The 16120-nt window shown below is 40.1% G+C and overlaps 1 protein-coding gene across 1 annotated transcript in view; it reads left to right on the top strand.

Moving 5' to 3' along the window:
* Positions 1 to 16120, top strand: part of ARMC9 (armadillo repeat containing 9) — a 70571-nt gene that overhangs the window by 50995 nt on the left and 3456 nt on the right. Inside the window, exons 19-23 of the mRNA XM_009323592.1 lie at positions 2168 to 2272; positions 3048 to 3163; positions 7390 to 7514; positions 11002 to 11134; positions 15803 to 15975. Coding sequence (XP_009321867.1) covers positions 2168 to 2272; positions 3048 to 3163; positions 7390 to 7514; positions 11002 to 11134; positions 15803 to 15975 — 652 coding nt within the window. The remainder of the gene's footprint in view (positions 1 to 2167; positions 2273 to 3047; positions 3164 to 7389; positions 7515 to 11001; positions 11135 to 15802; positions 15976 to 16120) is intronic.

The raw sequence follows: 16120 nt of genomic DNA, 5'->3' as shown, positions 1-16120 counted from the left end.
AGAGCCCCAGTGGAAGACCAGGCAGGATATTTCAAAGTAGAACTGGATGGTGCTGTGGGCTACTGAATTAAGCCCTTTGTGTCTGTACTTTTTATCTCTGTTTGATGCCTGTGAATGAGCAGGTGATGAGCAATGAGAATAACTAAATCAAAACAAAAATTATGGTTTTTAAGCCAGTTGGTACAGAGTTCACTAAACTTGAAAAAAGGCAAGCCTGTAGAGCTCTGGGGAAGCCAGCGCCGACTTGGTCTGAGTGATGGTAGTCTCGTTATTTTGCACCATCAGTTGGCCATTTCCACTGTAGGAAATACCTTCCCTGTACACACTTCCAATGTTTTTTTCCTCATGCTGTTTTCGTAGAGCACTGTCCAAGCATCCATATTATTGGCTAATCTTTGTGGCAGAGGGTATTTCTTACTTTGGCTATTTAAAACTATTTGAATCTAAATCTCACTAAAGCAAAACTGCTTATCATTTTCTTTGTTCTCTGGAGCTCATCAAAGTTCGGTGGCCATTGTTTTTAATGGAGTTTATGCCAGGCTCGCTACATTACTATTACAATATACCTTATTAGAATGATTCATTTACTTTTTCTGACAGTCATTTACATTTACTGTCACAACCTGTTTCAAAAGCAAAGCACATTTTCTTCATCTGGGGTGGGTCTTATTTAGGATATCTTCTGCAGCACAGAAGAGAATTCTTTTCAGTAGCAAAACACAAGCAAAAATACTATCTTGTTCTTGTATGACTACTTTTGGTTTGCTGGAGGAGTCCCTCAAACTTTAAAGTTTCCTGGCTTGTAGATCTATAGAAGCTGCAGAACTTCCATGAGAGATGAATCGCCCATAGTTATACTAGAAATATGCACAGGAGAGTGAATTCTTGGTACTTTTCACTTGAGAAGTTGATTACATTTGGTGTTTGTGGAATAAAGTCAACAGAGGATTGTTGCCTTCTTGTATGATATTTGTATCCTAAACTACTGATTCCAAGAATTTTGTACCAGCCCGATATTGTCACCTTTAAAGCTTCCTTGCAAACCTGAGTTTGCAGCCGCTGCTGCTGCTTCACATTGCTCTAAAAACAGCCGCTATCGGACACCTGTGGTCTCACCTCACTGCTTGAGGAGGGGTTTTGAATGCCCAGCAATAAGGATTTTTTTGTCTTGAGTGATTAAAAATTATGCCTCTATTTCTTGAAAATCAGTAATAAAATGTTTTGGGTTTTTTTCTCCTTCTTGGGGAATAAACAGCAGTAAATTACTTCAGTGTTTTTGTCAAGGGGATGTACCCCAAAGTGCTGAATATGCATATGGGCATTTCAATCTCATGGAATGCTAGCATTATGTTCAGGAAAGACTATGAATTGTTTTAAGGTGCGCTCACTTTATTTTTACTGCTAGTTGTTATAGTCTAACTTAAATTTATGCTTTTATTAGTCAGATGATACTGATACATAACAAGATCCAGACAAGTTTTCTGTCAAGTTTCCTACCATCCTCTTTGCCTGAATGATAACGTTGTTGTGCCTTTTTTTTTTTTTTTTTTTTAGAATTGACTGACCTTAAGTTTCAGTTTTGTTTTTTCTTAAAACAAGGGTAGCCTTTTCTCAGCCTCCAGTGTGGCTGAGAAGTGCCATCAGGTTGGTTTTTTTTAGTCTGTACTGTATGACTAGAGTGGCTTGGGCAGATCTGCAAAAACTAAAACTCCAAACTTCATACCAGCTGCTTGTTAAGGATGGAGCATTGCATCTCTTCAGACTAGCATGCAGTGTTCTACAAAGATAATAATGACCGAGATTTTTCCTGAGCCTTTATTAGGTCAAGCAAGGAATAATTATTTGGGGTTGGAAATTTGAAGGAGAATGACTTTTGAAATGCATACTGTACTTTTTGGCGTAGCATATGTGGAAAAAGGGGTGGGTCTTTTTCTTCTTTCAGGATTCTTTAGTTTCTGGTTATATCAAAAGTTTAGGTGAGTTTGTCTTTTTTGGTGTCTGCTTTTTTGGTGCAAAATGCTTGTACATTACGACTTACATGTGCAGTACTAACAGTCATTTATCTGGGCAGTACATATCATCCAAGTGACTACTGAAGTGAGAACTAAACTTGAAATGAAAACTTCTTGGAACCTGGGATCAAATAACATGCATGTTGCTGTTGCAGGAGGACCATGACATCATGGAGGCTGATCTGGACAAAGATGAGGTTTTGCAACCTCAACTGGGAGAGCTTGCAGGAGAGAAGCTGCTAACAACTGAGTACTTGGGAGTGAGTACCACTCATTAGGATCTTGAAATAAATTAATTTGCTAGATTGTGTTTAATTTCAGTAGTTTCATCACTTTCTAAAATCTTTTCTTCCATTTGTTGCTTGAAGAGCCGGGTTCTACCTGCATAGCAGTCCAAATCTTTCACAGTCTGTTCTATTAGCTGCTGTTCAGAAGAAGTAGAATAAGTTTGAGAAAGGTAGCTACCCTTTCACAGGAGGTGGTCAGGCTGTGGCTTAACAATAACCTAAAGGCAGCCTTAGGGTTTTAGTGCTACATCAGTGACTCTGTGGGCACATAAAGCAAAGTGCTGAGTAAGTTAATACTGGAACACTCTGCTGGTCTGAAATTATTTTGAAAAAAAAAAGTTGAAAAGTTAAATGCTCCTGCAGGAATTATTCCAGATCAAGTATTGTGTGTCTTACCTCAAGCAGCAAAAAGCCATTAAGTAGAAAAGCATAAAGTTTGCATAAATGCCATTTAGTGTGCTGTGGCTAATTTGAGATAAATGTGACTGTATGCCTTCTGGATCCCGGAATCCATAGGTCTACCAATGCTGGTGATGGAAACGTGACCTGAGGTAAAGTGTCATTGAACAGCCTACAGTGATTCCAGGCAATTTTATCTAGTGACACCAGAATGTAACAAGTTTCTGATGCAATGTTTCTATAGAAACATATATAATGTTTCTATATATTTTCTCTATGGCTCCAGTTACCTGTCTTTCCACTGCATTCTCTTCCCCCCGCCCCCATTTCTTTATTTCCTATGTATCAGATAATGACTCATACTCCAAAAACGAAGAAGAAGCTGTTTCCTGGTGTCCATCAGAGTACAGATGAGCCTCTCCAGAGACCTGTGACGCCAGGTTATCACAGAACTGTGTGCCTAATGTAAGTCCAAACAAATGAGACCAAGCTGGATTTTTTTAAGCTCCTTTAAAAAAGAAAACAACAAAAGAACCCCAACAGTGCCTGATAAATAAACCTTCCCTACCTAAAAGTGCATTGCCATTGTCATTCCTTAAAGATAATTTCACAAAAAGAAAGGAGAGGAATGTTGTAGGCAGAGAAAGGTCCATTGGCTGAGGTCACATACTTGGAATAGTTGAGTGAATGTTTACTGATCAGTTTGATTTAAATTTGCATTATATCCTGCGTGTTCATAGTCCTTTCATCTTCTCATAATATATTCTATTGGTAAGTTACATGGAGTGTCTAAAATGCCTGGGATCTTCCACTTTATAAGCAAGAAAGTATATTGCTCTGGGGAAATTTGCTAGACACCCATAAGAGGACAGATTAAAAAGAAAATGGGAATGACAAAAATCTTGTTATGTTGGATTTTTCCTGCTTTGGAAGAAATACATTTTCCAGCGGGAGGGTCTGTGACACCTTGCTCTTGGTGTGCTTGGGGTCAGAGGTAGAAGGCTGCATTATAAGTGGAATAAAGAAATCTTAGAGTATAGAGCTCCTTGAATATGCTCTGCCTTCTGTTAGAACAAGTATATCTTAATCTTTTAATTTCTGAGATGAGAATTCTCCTTTTCACTGTCCTGAATGAGGAAGTAAAATACCAATGAGATCTCAATTGTAAATGATTTTTTACTTTCAGTTGCATACAGTTTTGGATTTGATCAAATCCAAGTAGCTATGATACAGGCAGCAGTTTATCATGAGGATTTAATGTTTTCATTTCTGCAGATACTTAAGCTGAGAGACTGCAAGTCACTCTGACAAAGTATAGAAAATAGTACTCAAAAGTCACAGTATTGGTATAGCTAAGTACATTAAAATGAATGGGTAACCTGAAATACAACAGTGTAATGAAGTTAGAATGTAGAGGTGGTTCTTAGAAGAACAGTCCTGAGGTCTGAAGACTGTCCCGTGTCATCCCCCCTGCCACTCTTTGCTTTCATGTTCGTATTTTCTATTTCTTAAAATACATTTCTTCCCCATATTAGTGTGGCAGATCCATACAGAAAACAGTGAGGACTGATTTAGGCTGTAGTTACGCAGGTGTAGTTGAATCTGATCAAAGTCTACTGTTTCGGATAGGGAGTGGTCACAGCTTTATCTTGCCCATGTTTATTCCCCCCCACTGTCTTATGCTGGCATTAGCATTCATACAAGCAGGTGATCTGACTGGGACCCCTCCTGAGTCATCCAAATATGTCTTTTTGGCAGCTGTACCATTCATATGGGATTATATTGATTATGTTACCAGGGCCTTAGAATGGACAAGAGTAACATACCAGATCTGGACATGGAAAAAGCCCTGGAAGGTGTTTCTTTAGAAAGAAATCTTCTTTCTTTAAGAAAGCAAGATGAATTTCCAAAGCAGAAAAAGAACCTTTGGCTATCCCAGGACAGAATTTGTCTTGCACAGTCCTGATTTTTCTTCTGAGTACTAGCCTGGAAAAAATGGCATCTGTTGGAGCGTGGCGCCTACTTCTTCTGCCTGGTTTAGCCTGGATGTGGATTTGGAGTTTTTACTTCGTGTCCTTTCTCACAGTGGTCAACTTTTGCACCATCATAATGTCCACAGTTTTTGCAAGCCCTCTCCCTACATATTAAATGTGTGTTTGTGTGTAAGAACGAAACAGCAACTAATTAATATAAGCTCATATTAGTAGCATAGTGATTATCTAATAATTTTCCTGCAGTCCTCCAAAAGAACTGCAGGCCTTAAAAATCTAAACTGGCTAATACATGACTAAATATACAGTGCCACTTTACTGTGGGGTCAATGTTACTGAGTTCAAGGTCCCACTTCCCCTGCACAGGATTTTGCCCATGGTGGGCTAGGAGACCTGGATTGATTCTGTGGAATCGGCTGTTAGGGTAGCCTTACAGCCTATTTAGAAAGTACTTTTCAGGAATAAATCTTAGTTACCACTGAAGCGTCTAAGCATTACATACCTGCTTTATAAGTGGAGAGAAAAACAAGCTTGTGAAAATGAAGTGACTTTCCTATGGGAAGTCAGAAAAACGGTGGCAAACCCGGGGGAGTGCCTTTTATTTTCTGGTGCCATGTAGCGCACTACAGTTTACGCATCAGAAATAATCTCTAGAAGTGATCGCGTGCCTCTCTTTACCACCATCTACCCAGGCAGTATGTTTACTTAACAGTATCCCGGGATACCGGAGTGACGCTGGTCCCATATTTTGTCAAAACTTGAATCTCCTTATGAACAGCTGTGCAGCTCATGCCTCCACAAGACGGCTTCAGGTCACTGCTGGACACAAATTAAAAACACCTTTCTACCGTACCGGTTCTGGGAGCTTTGGGTCTAAGAGAAGTGTTTGTTTGATGGTGTGAAGCAGTCTTTACAGATTGCCTCACTGTGCAAACTAGGGAGGAAAAATGTAAATGGCAGAAATCTAACATGGTGAAAATATGTGAAAATTGATTTCCCTCCTGCTCTGGCCAAATGGTAGAAATAATATGAGTGTTTGGTGCTCCCATGTTTTAAGTAGGAAGCATGAGATACCATCCTGAATGAGAAATTTGTATTTTATATCTGACTAATTTGTGTGAAAGAAAACTGCAGTAAATAGATGAAGACATTCTTGAACTAGATTTTACAACAGAAAAGGACAAGCTTTGATGGCTTTTATACTGTTCTAATTTTAGTACGACTTCATTTAGTAAAATGAGGAAATAGTCTCTTAGGAAGCCTTGCAAGAGGAAGACAATAAAAGTGACCAAATCTTAGCTGCCTTTATTTAAAAGCAATATCTGAACTGGATGTATTTCATATTTTAGATAATTTAAGTGGCTTGTGTTTGTGTCAGATGAAATGGCATGAAAACCGTCAGGCTTTTTAGCCTCACATGCAGCTTGTCTACCCGGGGACAATCCAGGACAGTTGATCTGAATTATCTGAAGTTTTGGATTCAGCAGAGTACTTACACGAATTTTTAATGTAGTTTAAATGCTTGCATTCACAATTGAAGTGAATATAACTTGTTTGAAGTTCTTCATGTGAGACTCAATGTAACATATGCCATTTTAAAAACATCGTGAAAGAGGAAGCGGTTGATGGAGATACTATAATGTATCTCTTTGAGTTGTTGGTTCATACCTCCAAAGGAGGCGGGGGGAGCGGATTTCTAGTGCTGAATAGAAGTATTCACACAGAAAATTAATGCAGAGTAGCCACTGCACATGTAGCAGCTATTCCATGCTAATTTTTCTATGACTTCCCAGTGCAGACAAGGCTCTAGTTACTTCAGATGAATTGTCATGGGATCCCTTTATGGACAAGCTCTTGCTGTATGGAGCTAAGGGAGCCAGGAAATACTGGAAAGCTGCCTTTTTTTTTCTTTTTTTTTTCCTCCTCTTTAAAGACTCACTGGCTGAGATCACTCAAGGGGGACTGAACTACTTAATATTCTGCTAGCTGTTTCCTTAGAAACTGATTTAGCTGTGAAATCATTAACTGCCTCTTTGGACTGCATCCTTTCTAACTAGAAATATAGTCTAGTTACCTTAACCTGATATTGGGCAGGGAAACTTTCTGTGTCTGCCAACTTCTTTTCACACACTTCTCACACGCCTCTTGCTTCTGCTGTGTTTTATTGCTTATTACTAAGCAATCTTGTCCCTGTTCTGTCCTTCAGCTACTTCAGTTTCTCATTTATCCACCTCACTTGGGAGGCAAACAGTTCTATTTCTTATCTACTTTGTTTTAAGTCCATATTGCATATTGCTCTGTAAAGTGAAATCCTTGTAATATTCAGGAGCAAGTCTTAAATCCTTGAAAAAGCTAAGTATTGAAGACCTCTCAGGCCCACTGCTACAGTCTTTTTCTTTAAATGTCCTGCCTGGTATTTTGGGTCTTCAGACTACAAGGAGTTATGGTTTCCGTTCCTCGGATCTTTTATTGCAGTAGGAAAAAAATGTTAATGTCAAATAGGTCTAACATCGGCTGGTTTGCGGGAGCTACAGTCATGCAGTTAAATTATGTCCTTAGCACTAGTTTGCAATATGAAATATAAAATAATTTCAATATCTTCTATGTCATTACAGGCAATTAGAAGAAATTAGAATTTACTCTCATGCAACTTTTTATACTGCAACTATTCATCACCCTGCGTTCTCCTTTCTCCTCCAGGCCAGAAAACGATACCAATTCTTGTCATGAAAGGGATGAGAAGCTGCAGTCTCTGCCGAGTGGTCATCCTCCCAGTTGTGGTGGGAGCAGGTCCAGCATTTCTGACCTCTGCATTTCCCCTTCATGTAAGGATATTCTGTGAATGCTGTTGTTAACTGTTGCTTTCTTTCTTGACTGGGGCAGGCGTTTGGGGCCTAGCTTGTGTGTTGTAGATTTTTTTTTTTAAATATAGCCTTGGAACTGGCCCTCCATTTGTAGACCCTGGGGCAGTCTGCAAGACCTTGGGGCACACGGTTGGATTTTGGCTCGAGCTGAATGAATGGCTACAGAAGGTAATGTGTGGTCAGCAGAGACCAATGGTCTCACTTGCCTCGCTCCACCTTGTTTCCTGTGGAAGGGCCAAGGATCATACCCAGGGCTTCCGATGTGCAAAGTATTTCACTCCGCAATGTCCTCTGCCTAGGGGAAGAGCTGCAGCCCAGAGACAGTGCACTTCCCAACAGGCAAAGCCCCTTACTTGATCAAATATACCCTTGTTTGGATCTAAATGAATCACTGTCTGCTGGCACCTGCAGGCTCTGTTGGCTGGACCTCTGTATTAAAGTTGAAGGCAGCTGCAGTTATCTGCTTAGATTTGCAACTACATTCAAACCATAAAAGGTTGTGGAGGATGGGAAGCCCTGTGCTGTATAGCTACATTGTGGGTGATGCTGCTAAAGATTCTGTCCTTGCAACTTAAACTGAAATTAATGCAAACTCAGCTGGACCTGAGAGCTCAGAAACATGTGATGGAATTTAAAAGGTTATAGGCTTCTGAAACACTTTATTTCTGAACTTCTGGTATCCACAGGATCATGGAACTTCGGATGTGGGAGTTTCAACCTTCTTGCAGGGATTCATTAACATTTCCAATTAGGGATTTAAGGCAAAATGTTCTGCAGTCTTAGGTAAAGGATCTTGCAGCATATCCGGTACAGAATTATTAGTAAGTTCAGACAAAGCATGCCTTTACTTTTGTGAAAAATATGCTTTGAAGCAGTAAAGGAATAGCATACTTCTTACCCTCTCTTCTATTTTTTTTAAATTTCCTAGAGGAAATGAAAAGGATTCTGAGAAAAGTAACCAAGGTCTTGCAGACAGGAATCTGCTTGCGTAATGCCTAGAGCTGATAAATATAATACGCTGAATGAAAGCCGTATGATAGAAGCAGATGAAGCTCCTGTTCAAGATGGGCACTTGGATTCTCGCTGTTGTGTAGGAATGAGAGCTGCTGTCCTCAAGCTTCGCTTTGCGCAGTAGCACCTTGAGTATAGCTGAGCCTGTTCTGCAGGGAGGTTAGCTGGCCACAGGCAGCAACTCAGAACAGCAGAGGTTGTAAACGTAATCAAAAGCATACTGACTTGGCAATTTTCTTATATAGAAGAAAAAAAAAATGGAGTTTTACATACTCATGCTTCGTAAAGGAAATTAAGCCAAGGAGTATCAAAGGTGTTCCTATCTGCTTGTTTTAAAGTATAATTGGATGTAATTGGATGCAATTTCTAAGGCATTATGCAGCCACCAGGAGCCCAGTGTGCCTTCTAAACCACATTTTGATAATATCTTGCCAGTGAAATGCATTCACTCACCTCTGTCACTTTTTCTGTGCTGCTGATGCTGCCTGACAGTTTGCTTGTAGAGATTTGTGGGGAGGTTTAAACAGGGAGCCTGAGTAAGTCAGCGAAGTAAATGTTGTTCATTTTTGATGGAGAATATTGATTTAAAGCCTTCATGCTGAAGAAATTCCTGCCAACTTTAATGATTCATATTGTCAGAACTTTGCTTGTAGCCTCTGTCTAAAACAGCTTGTTAGCTGTTTTCAGTCAAAATTATATGCAGGTGGATACTAACAAGACTACTAGATTATACTCTTTTCTTGTAGAAAAATCTTGGAGGTCAGAATATACAGCACATTGCAAGTTTATATGCATTATACATGTAAAAAGACAAATTATTGTTGTGTGTGGCAGAGACGATTCTTCCTAGCACTAATCCAGGCTGTAAAACAACACTGAGCTACTTGAAGGATTGCCAGAGGTTTGTTTCAGGTTTTTGCAAGTAGCCAGTGAAATACATGCTTGTCTGTCTTACCCTTTGGGATTTAGAAATGAGGAGTAGGAGAAGAGAAGGGAGAGACTGCACAGCTGGATCCCCTGGTTGTTCAAGTCAGTGACAGGACTTTCATTCTGTATAATAATAATTGGACTGGGTCTTTGGACATCCCCTGTTTTCCAAAAGGCAGTGGGTTTTGTAATTTTTAAATTGGAAAGGCTTTAATTTAAGACAATGGAAAATAAGTCCTTTCTAGTGCCTTCTAAGGTACGGCAGGGAACAGTACATTACAGAAAGGTGTAAAAATAATTGTACTGCTTCTAGAGACTCTCATCATGCCCTGCCAAACATCTTTGCTGTGAAATAAATATGCAGTTTCTTGAGTTCTGATCTTGGTCTGATGGTCATTATGCAGTACCAGGAACCTGCTCACTTCAGAATATGTCTTTTCCAGCATCACATGAATACTTTGGGATTCAGAGTTTCATGCAGTCAAGTCATGAAATGAATAGTAAGAGACCAAGAGTGAAAAAATGGTTAGAATAAAAGTTTCATGTGAACAGTTAGCATCATCAAGGTCATATCTCAAGGAAGCTAAGTTTAGCCTCAAGAAACCTTGATTCTCTTTTGTTTTCTAAAAATGAGAGCAGTTATTGATGTCCTCCATGCCTGGATATATTCAGCTGTTCCTGAGTTGGTCTGATTTTGTCTGGGTCCATCCTCCCTTTTTATCACTTTGGTAAAGAATCAGTAATTCTGGCTCTTTTTTCTTTTTTTGTCTCCTGTGAGCAGAAAACTTGTGGACTAAAGATGGACCCTGGTCATCTTACTACACTTATTATGCTGAATGTCAGACAGAACATGCGCTGGGCAGCCAAATGCTTGTCTGAAAGTGACCTGATCTGCATCCATATCAGCATGTGAGAGCAAATCAGGATGGCAACCTGTCCTGAGCATAGGAGGAATGGAGCTAGGGATTTTCGCTAAACTCTTACTGAACTTGCACATCTTGGTAGCCTTGTGTCTCTCAGCAAACTGACTGTCCTTCCCTTCTCCATTAGTGCAAGGCAGAAAGTGAGATATATTGAACAAATGTAATAGACCTGAAGCCTGACAGAAGTGCAAAACACTGTTTTTTGTCCACAGTGGCTGCCTGTTACTATGGATATGTACAGACAACTACAAGTGGTTGCATTCCTGTGGCTTTAATGAGATATCGGTCATTAGCTGATATACATTAACTGATGGTCTGCATGCTCCTAGCCCATTGCAAATGCAGAATGTAGCTGCTTTGAAAATGATCCAAGTATGTTTTACTTTCCAACTGCAAAGGGCTGGAAGTATGCACACTTGCAGTTGGCTTGGCTCAGCTGATGAGCTGTAATGCACTCTGCCACACTAACTCAGTAGCCTGCCATTATCTCAAGGTTTCCTTCACACAGCAGGAACTGTGACTCGATTGTGTTTCTAGTAAAATTGTAGAGACAACTCCTCGCTGAACTGTGTTTCTTTTTTAAACAGCAGTTGAAATGAAGTCATCTAAAGTATTCTCATCAGGCCATAGGATGGACCGAAGCATCCCAGCTGATGACAATATCTTGTCCTCCCGATCTACTGACTTCACCCAGGACAAAGTAAACGGGCAATTGCATAGGTATGATTTATCCAGAGGAGTATCTAAAAGTGCAAGAGGAGTCTGAGGGGACTTACCAGCTAATTCCATGCTGCTGTAAAGACAATCTGTGAAGTCATTTGATGTATGATGTAGTCTGGTCTGAGACAGCTGTGGTGGTTCTTGCCAAACAAAATACCCTTAGCTGTGCCAGAGGCAGCTATTCGATTTCTAAGCATCTGGTCCAGAATGGGAGAAATCTCAAGCAAGACATTACTAATGAACTTCACATGTATGCACAACGCAGTCTTCTGCAAATAAAACTTCCTGATTGCTTCCTTAGATGACTCTAACCCATGATAAATTTATTAATAAAGAAATAGGTAGGACTGTGGGAACAGGGCAGGAATTAACTTGCAGAAGGAACAAAAATTAAGCATTTAAGTGGATTCAGAGCATTTAAACATGCTGAGTTGCTAGCACTGCTGACCAGAGTCCCTGATTTATCCACTAGACGGGTATATCAAGGGAGGCAATATTATGAGTTCTCCCAGCAATGGGTTTCAACTCTTCCTTGAAATAATTTCTGTCAAAGGAAGATGAAAGATCTTGCTCTCCTTCTCCTGATCATACCTTGAGCCCTCTGTGAAGCTTTTGTCATATGTAGGGCTGTGATGTTATGTCTTGGATGAGAACTAGGAATTCATTAGCAATGGGGCCAAGGTTTACCGAAGTTTTTCAGGGCCTGCATGTGTCCTTCAGACATTAACAGCTTTTTCCTATAGCTAATTTGATTGGGCCAAGTTTTAAACAGTGAGTGTAGAGAAATTTTAAAAGCAAGTACATTCCAAAAGTAAAACACAGAATGGGTGGAGATGTGTTAAAGGAAAGGTTTTACCAACTCGTTACAGATCTGGTTTTTCAGAAGTGCTTAGTTATTTGTGTCAGTTAAAGCTCTAGCACTTCTGAAAACTGGACTCTCTGCTTAGAGCTTTGTTTCCTTCTGGCCTACAGATGCCTGTGTGTGGTTTTGGGGGGTGTGGGGGGTTTGGTGAGGTTTTGTGTTTTTGTTGTTTTGGTTGGGTTTTTTTTTTTCCCCAGTTGTGCTGTTTCCATGGTGAGATCTGACAAATTATATATTGTCAACAAATTATGACTGGTTAGCAGCTGAAGTGCTTAGTAGTCATACCCCTATCCCAGCATTACTGGGATACAACCAATATTGGTTGTATTTCTGTTGCCTGTCCTAACAGTAGCTAAGGACATACTAATACAAATAGACCATGATAATTTTATGGCCAAGTTGCTTGCTTTGTGATGGAGAGAGAGATTATTTTTCAGGCTTTGGCTCACAAGAAGCAAGCCAAATTGGCAGCATCTTGCCCCCCACCTTGGTGAGAGGCTTTGCTTCTCTACAGTTATAATCTATTATTAAAAAGATGTGTCCCCAGTAATCTTTAATTTTTCTTCATAAACATATGTCTAAATCTCAGTATAGGTGGATCTCTAACTAAAGGCATAGGTGCAGTGTCCTATAGAAGAAGATAATATATTTTCATTGCGTGCTTCCTTAGCATGCGTACAGTAATTTGTATTTACAAATGCAGCCTCCAGTTACGGATATGGGAATGTAGCCATTCACAGTCCAAGCAAACAAAGGGTTTGCTACGTCAAGGGTGTTCTGTTAATATGTTGGTGTTGCAATAGCTAGAACTGCCTTTTCATTCTTGGCAGCATACGTTAATTTGTTTGCAAAACAAACAGAGCTAATAAATTGCTGCTTTGGTCATAGTTTTGACCACTGTAAGAGATGTCTCCTTCCTAGTAGCCAAATACCAAGTCCTTCCTAGAAGACGTGTATGAGAAAAGGAGGGCTGAGTTGTGGTGTTGAAGCAGTCACTGCTATTTTCCCTCTTCCTTAGCAGTATAAATTGGGAATTTAACTGCCCAGAGATCAGTGAAATTATGCTAAATCAGTGTGAGAGAAGAATGAGGCCCTGGTAGTGACATGTCTTGCAGTTGTTTTATTTCCACAGGAAATAATGCATGTCAGACTGGCAGCTGCCTCTGCATTGCTATTCCCTGCTGCATTTTGATCATGTAAGAATATAGATCTGTTGTGCTTTTTAGCTAATCAAGGGTAAATTTGTAATAGACTTGAGTTTACAATTGTGGCTGGCTGAAAAAGCCCTTATTTTTTTATTGTGACTATGTCCAGTATCATCATAATAAAGAGCTTAAACTCTGCAGGGCCTTCTTAGGTCTCTAATGGTCTTGCTTTTCTGACAATCTGGTAAAAATGGCCAAAAGTCCAAGTGTTTTTCTCTTGGAGAAAATGGTCTAACTCATCTTCCTATGTTCCGGTCCTGTCACGTCTCCTGGTTGATTATTCCGACCCCAGTGTCAGTCTGTTGTGCACTTTTTTATAGACAATTATTTCCATTTTTCCAAGTAAACAGTTTTCTTTCTTCTCAGTGCAAATGTAGATTTCTCTGTGAGTTTGTGGGTTTGGTTTTTTGTTTGGTTGTTGGGGTGGGTTTTTTTGGTTTGTTTTTTTTTTTGTTTGAGCACTTGCTCTGAAATTACCACACCTTGTCATAAATGACTCCTTTACCAAATACTACAGAACATTTTCCCACAGTAGATCTTACTACTTCTTTCCTCATCTCATCAAGTTCTAAAGGATAGCAGTTCCAAATACAGTAGCAGTATACAGCAAAACAAATAGCAGTTTTCTGTGTTATTCTGAGGATTAATTCTTTTCTGTTGATCTTGGCCTATTTATTGATGTAGTAAAATATGAGGTGGTTCTGTGACACCTGGGCGCATGGAGACTGAGATCTGCACTGCATCCTGTCAGAAAAACAGCAGGTTTTTTTCAACTTTACAGTGTTTGCTACCAGCTTATTTCATATAATCCTTTCCCGAAGAGTTTGTAAAGATGAGAGCCATCCTGTGTGACCACTGTGTATCTCTCTCTTTGGTAAAGTATAGTGACTCTGGTTTCATTACTTTGCTTTGTTTCCAAAGTGCTTACAGTCTAGCTGCCTAGTGACTGCGCTGAAACTCTGTGAAGATCGTTGATGGCTACAAAAACACTTTTTAGTGTATGGGAGTATTCCGGGGTTTTGTTATCTATTGCTGAATAAGGGAAAAAAGCTCATTTATGGCTCAAAAACTGCTGTGAGGCTGTAGGATCTTCCTTTCGTGTCTGTTAGCATATCACAGTACACATAAGATTACCATGAAGAGCAGTAATGAACTGAAAACCCAGCTCTTGAACCAAAGTGAATAAAATGACAAAAAAGCAATAACAATGAGACTATTTTATGGAGAGAGATATTTCAATATGTCTGTGGTCCATGGCTTGGGGTTTTATCTAGCCAATCTTACTTTTTTGGTTTTGTTTTGCTAGTATGTTTCTGCTGCCATCTGCCACCTCCTACTTTGAAATGAGACAAGTGCAATATTTGTAATACTCAGAGATACGTAGAGGGCTGCAGAGATGGCTCTTAGCAGGCCAGTTAGCTTGTCTCTCTCCTTAATAGTTAGCATATACATATGCAAAATACAGACAATTAATGCTATTTAAAATACAAAAGAAACACTTTCTCAAATCTCCCTGCAAGGTGAAGCAGGGGTATGGAAGGGCTAATCAGCACTGACTCAGCAGCATTCCCGGAGGAGGAGGAGAGATTAAATGTCTTGAAAATCCTCCTAATCACCCTTTCTGATGGTCACAAAGGGTTCTTTTGATGGAGCTAATAACACGGGGCCCTTCCTTTTTAATCACCTGTCTTTAGATGGCACCTTTTTCGATCTCCTGCCTTTGGCTCTGCTTTTTTTTTCCTTTTTAAATATGATGAGCTTTTTCATGTAGCTGTTATTTCAGTTTAACCTTTTCTCCTTTTAAGAGAAAACTGACTCACTAGAGCAAACATGAATATAGATTCAGAATTATTTTAGAGACTTGCTATTTTCTGGTAGCCTCCATTTTTAGTACCTGGGAAAGAATATGTTGATGCTGGGGGCAGGGAAGGACAGTGTATCCTCACACAGTCATGGACTAAATTTTAAAGAATGGTGTTCTTGCAGCACATGCAACTGTGAAATAGCAGCAGCTGTTTTATGTTCTCAGTGTGAACAAGGAACCTGTGTGCTTAGGGAATTTATTTCATAGATGCCATCACAGCTTTTTGCTCTTTTGACAAAGCCTTCAGGGAGTTTTACAAATCTTATCACAGCTGGGAGCCAGGGAGGCTGCCTGTGTCTGCCAAGATTGTGACCTATACCTAGGAGAAATAATAGTGTCTGTGCCCTAACTGGATGTATTCCTGTGCTGTAGCATTTCTATGTGTTTTTTGCACCTCAGATTGAGTCTGTGTGTGTGATAAATACAATGGAAAACAAGTTAAAGATCTATTACTTGTTTGCAGGGGACTTAACTGAGCCTGTTCAATCCTGTTGTCCAAAGAACCAGGTTTGAGTAGGATAGGCAGGTCGATACAGCCAGGTTTAGAGGCTGTGCGGTGAGTACATGCCCCAGGGCAGTAACTGTGGTGCCGTGTTCCTTTCCATTTGCAGTCTCCCTAAATTTTGAGCAGTCTATCATGCTGTCACAGCATGTGCTGCAGGTTTCACTTGGTTGCAGACTTACTATGCATACATATTTCTTCATGCATTTCTAACCTTTTCCATCTCCTCCTACAGCGAATTTCCCTCAGCCTTCACCAGCAAACCCAAGATCCCTCGCACTCCTGAAGTGCGGAGCGCCAGCCCTAGAAAGGGAAAGATCCCAGCCATTGCCCCCCAGTTCTCTCAGTCTGGACCCCAACAAACAAGCCATCCCAGCTCCTCAGGATCATCCACAAAGAGCAGACAGAGTAAGTGGAAAAAGTCATCATTCTGTTTGTCAGTCCTTAAGGTGGGAAAGGAGGGAGTGCTGTAGTAGCTCTCCAGGAATGAAGTCGTATGCTACCAGTGTGCCAGGAGTATATGACATTGTACTTGTCATCTGCAGGATGGAAA

The sequence above is a fragment of the Pygoscelis adeliae genome, unplaced genomic scaffold (assembly GCF_000699105.1).
Source record: "Pygoscelis adeliae isolate BGI_AS28 unplaced genomic scaffold, ASM69910v1 Scaffold245, whole genome shotgun sequence".
Lineage (NCBI taxonomy): Eukaryota > Metazoa > Chordata > Aves > Sphenisciformes > Spheniscidae > Pygoscelis > Pygoscelis adeliae.
Note: the sequence above shows the minus strand (reverse complement) of the source record. Positions and strands in the feature narration are given on the sequence as shown.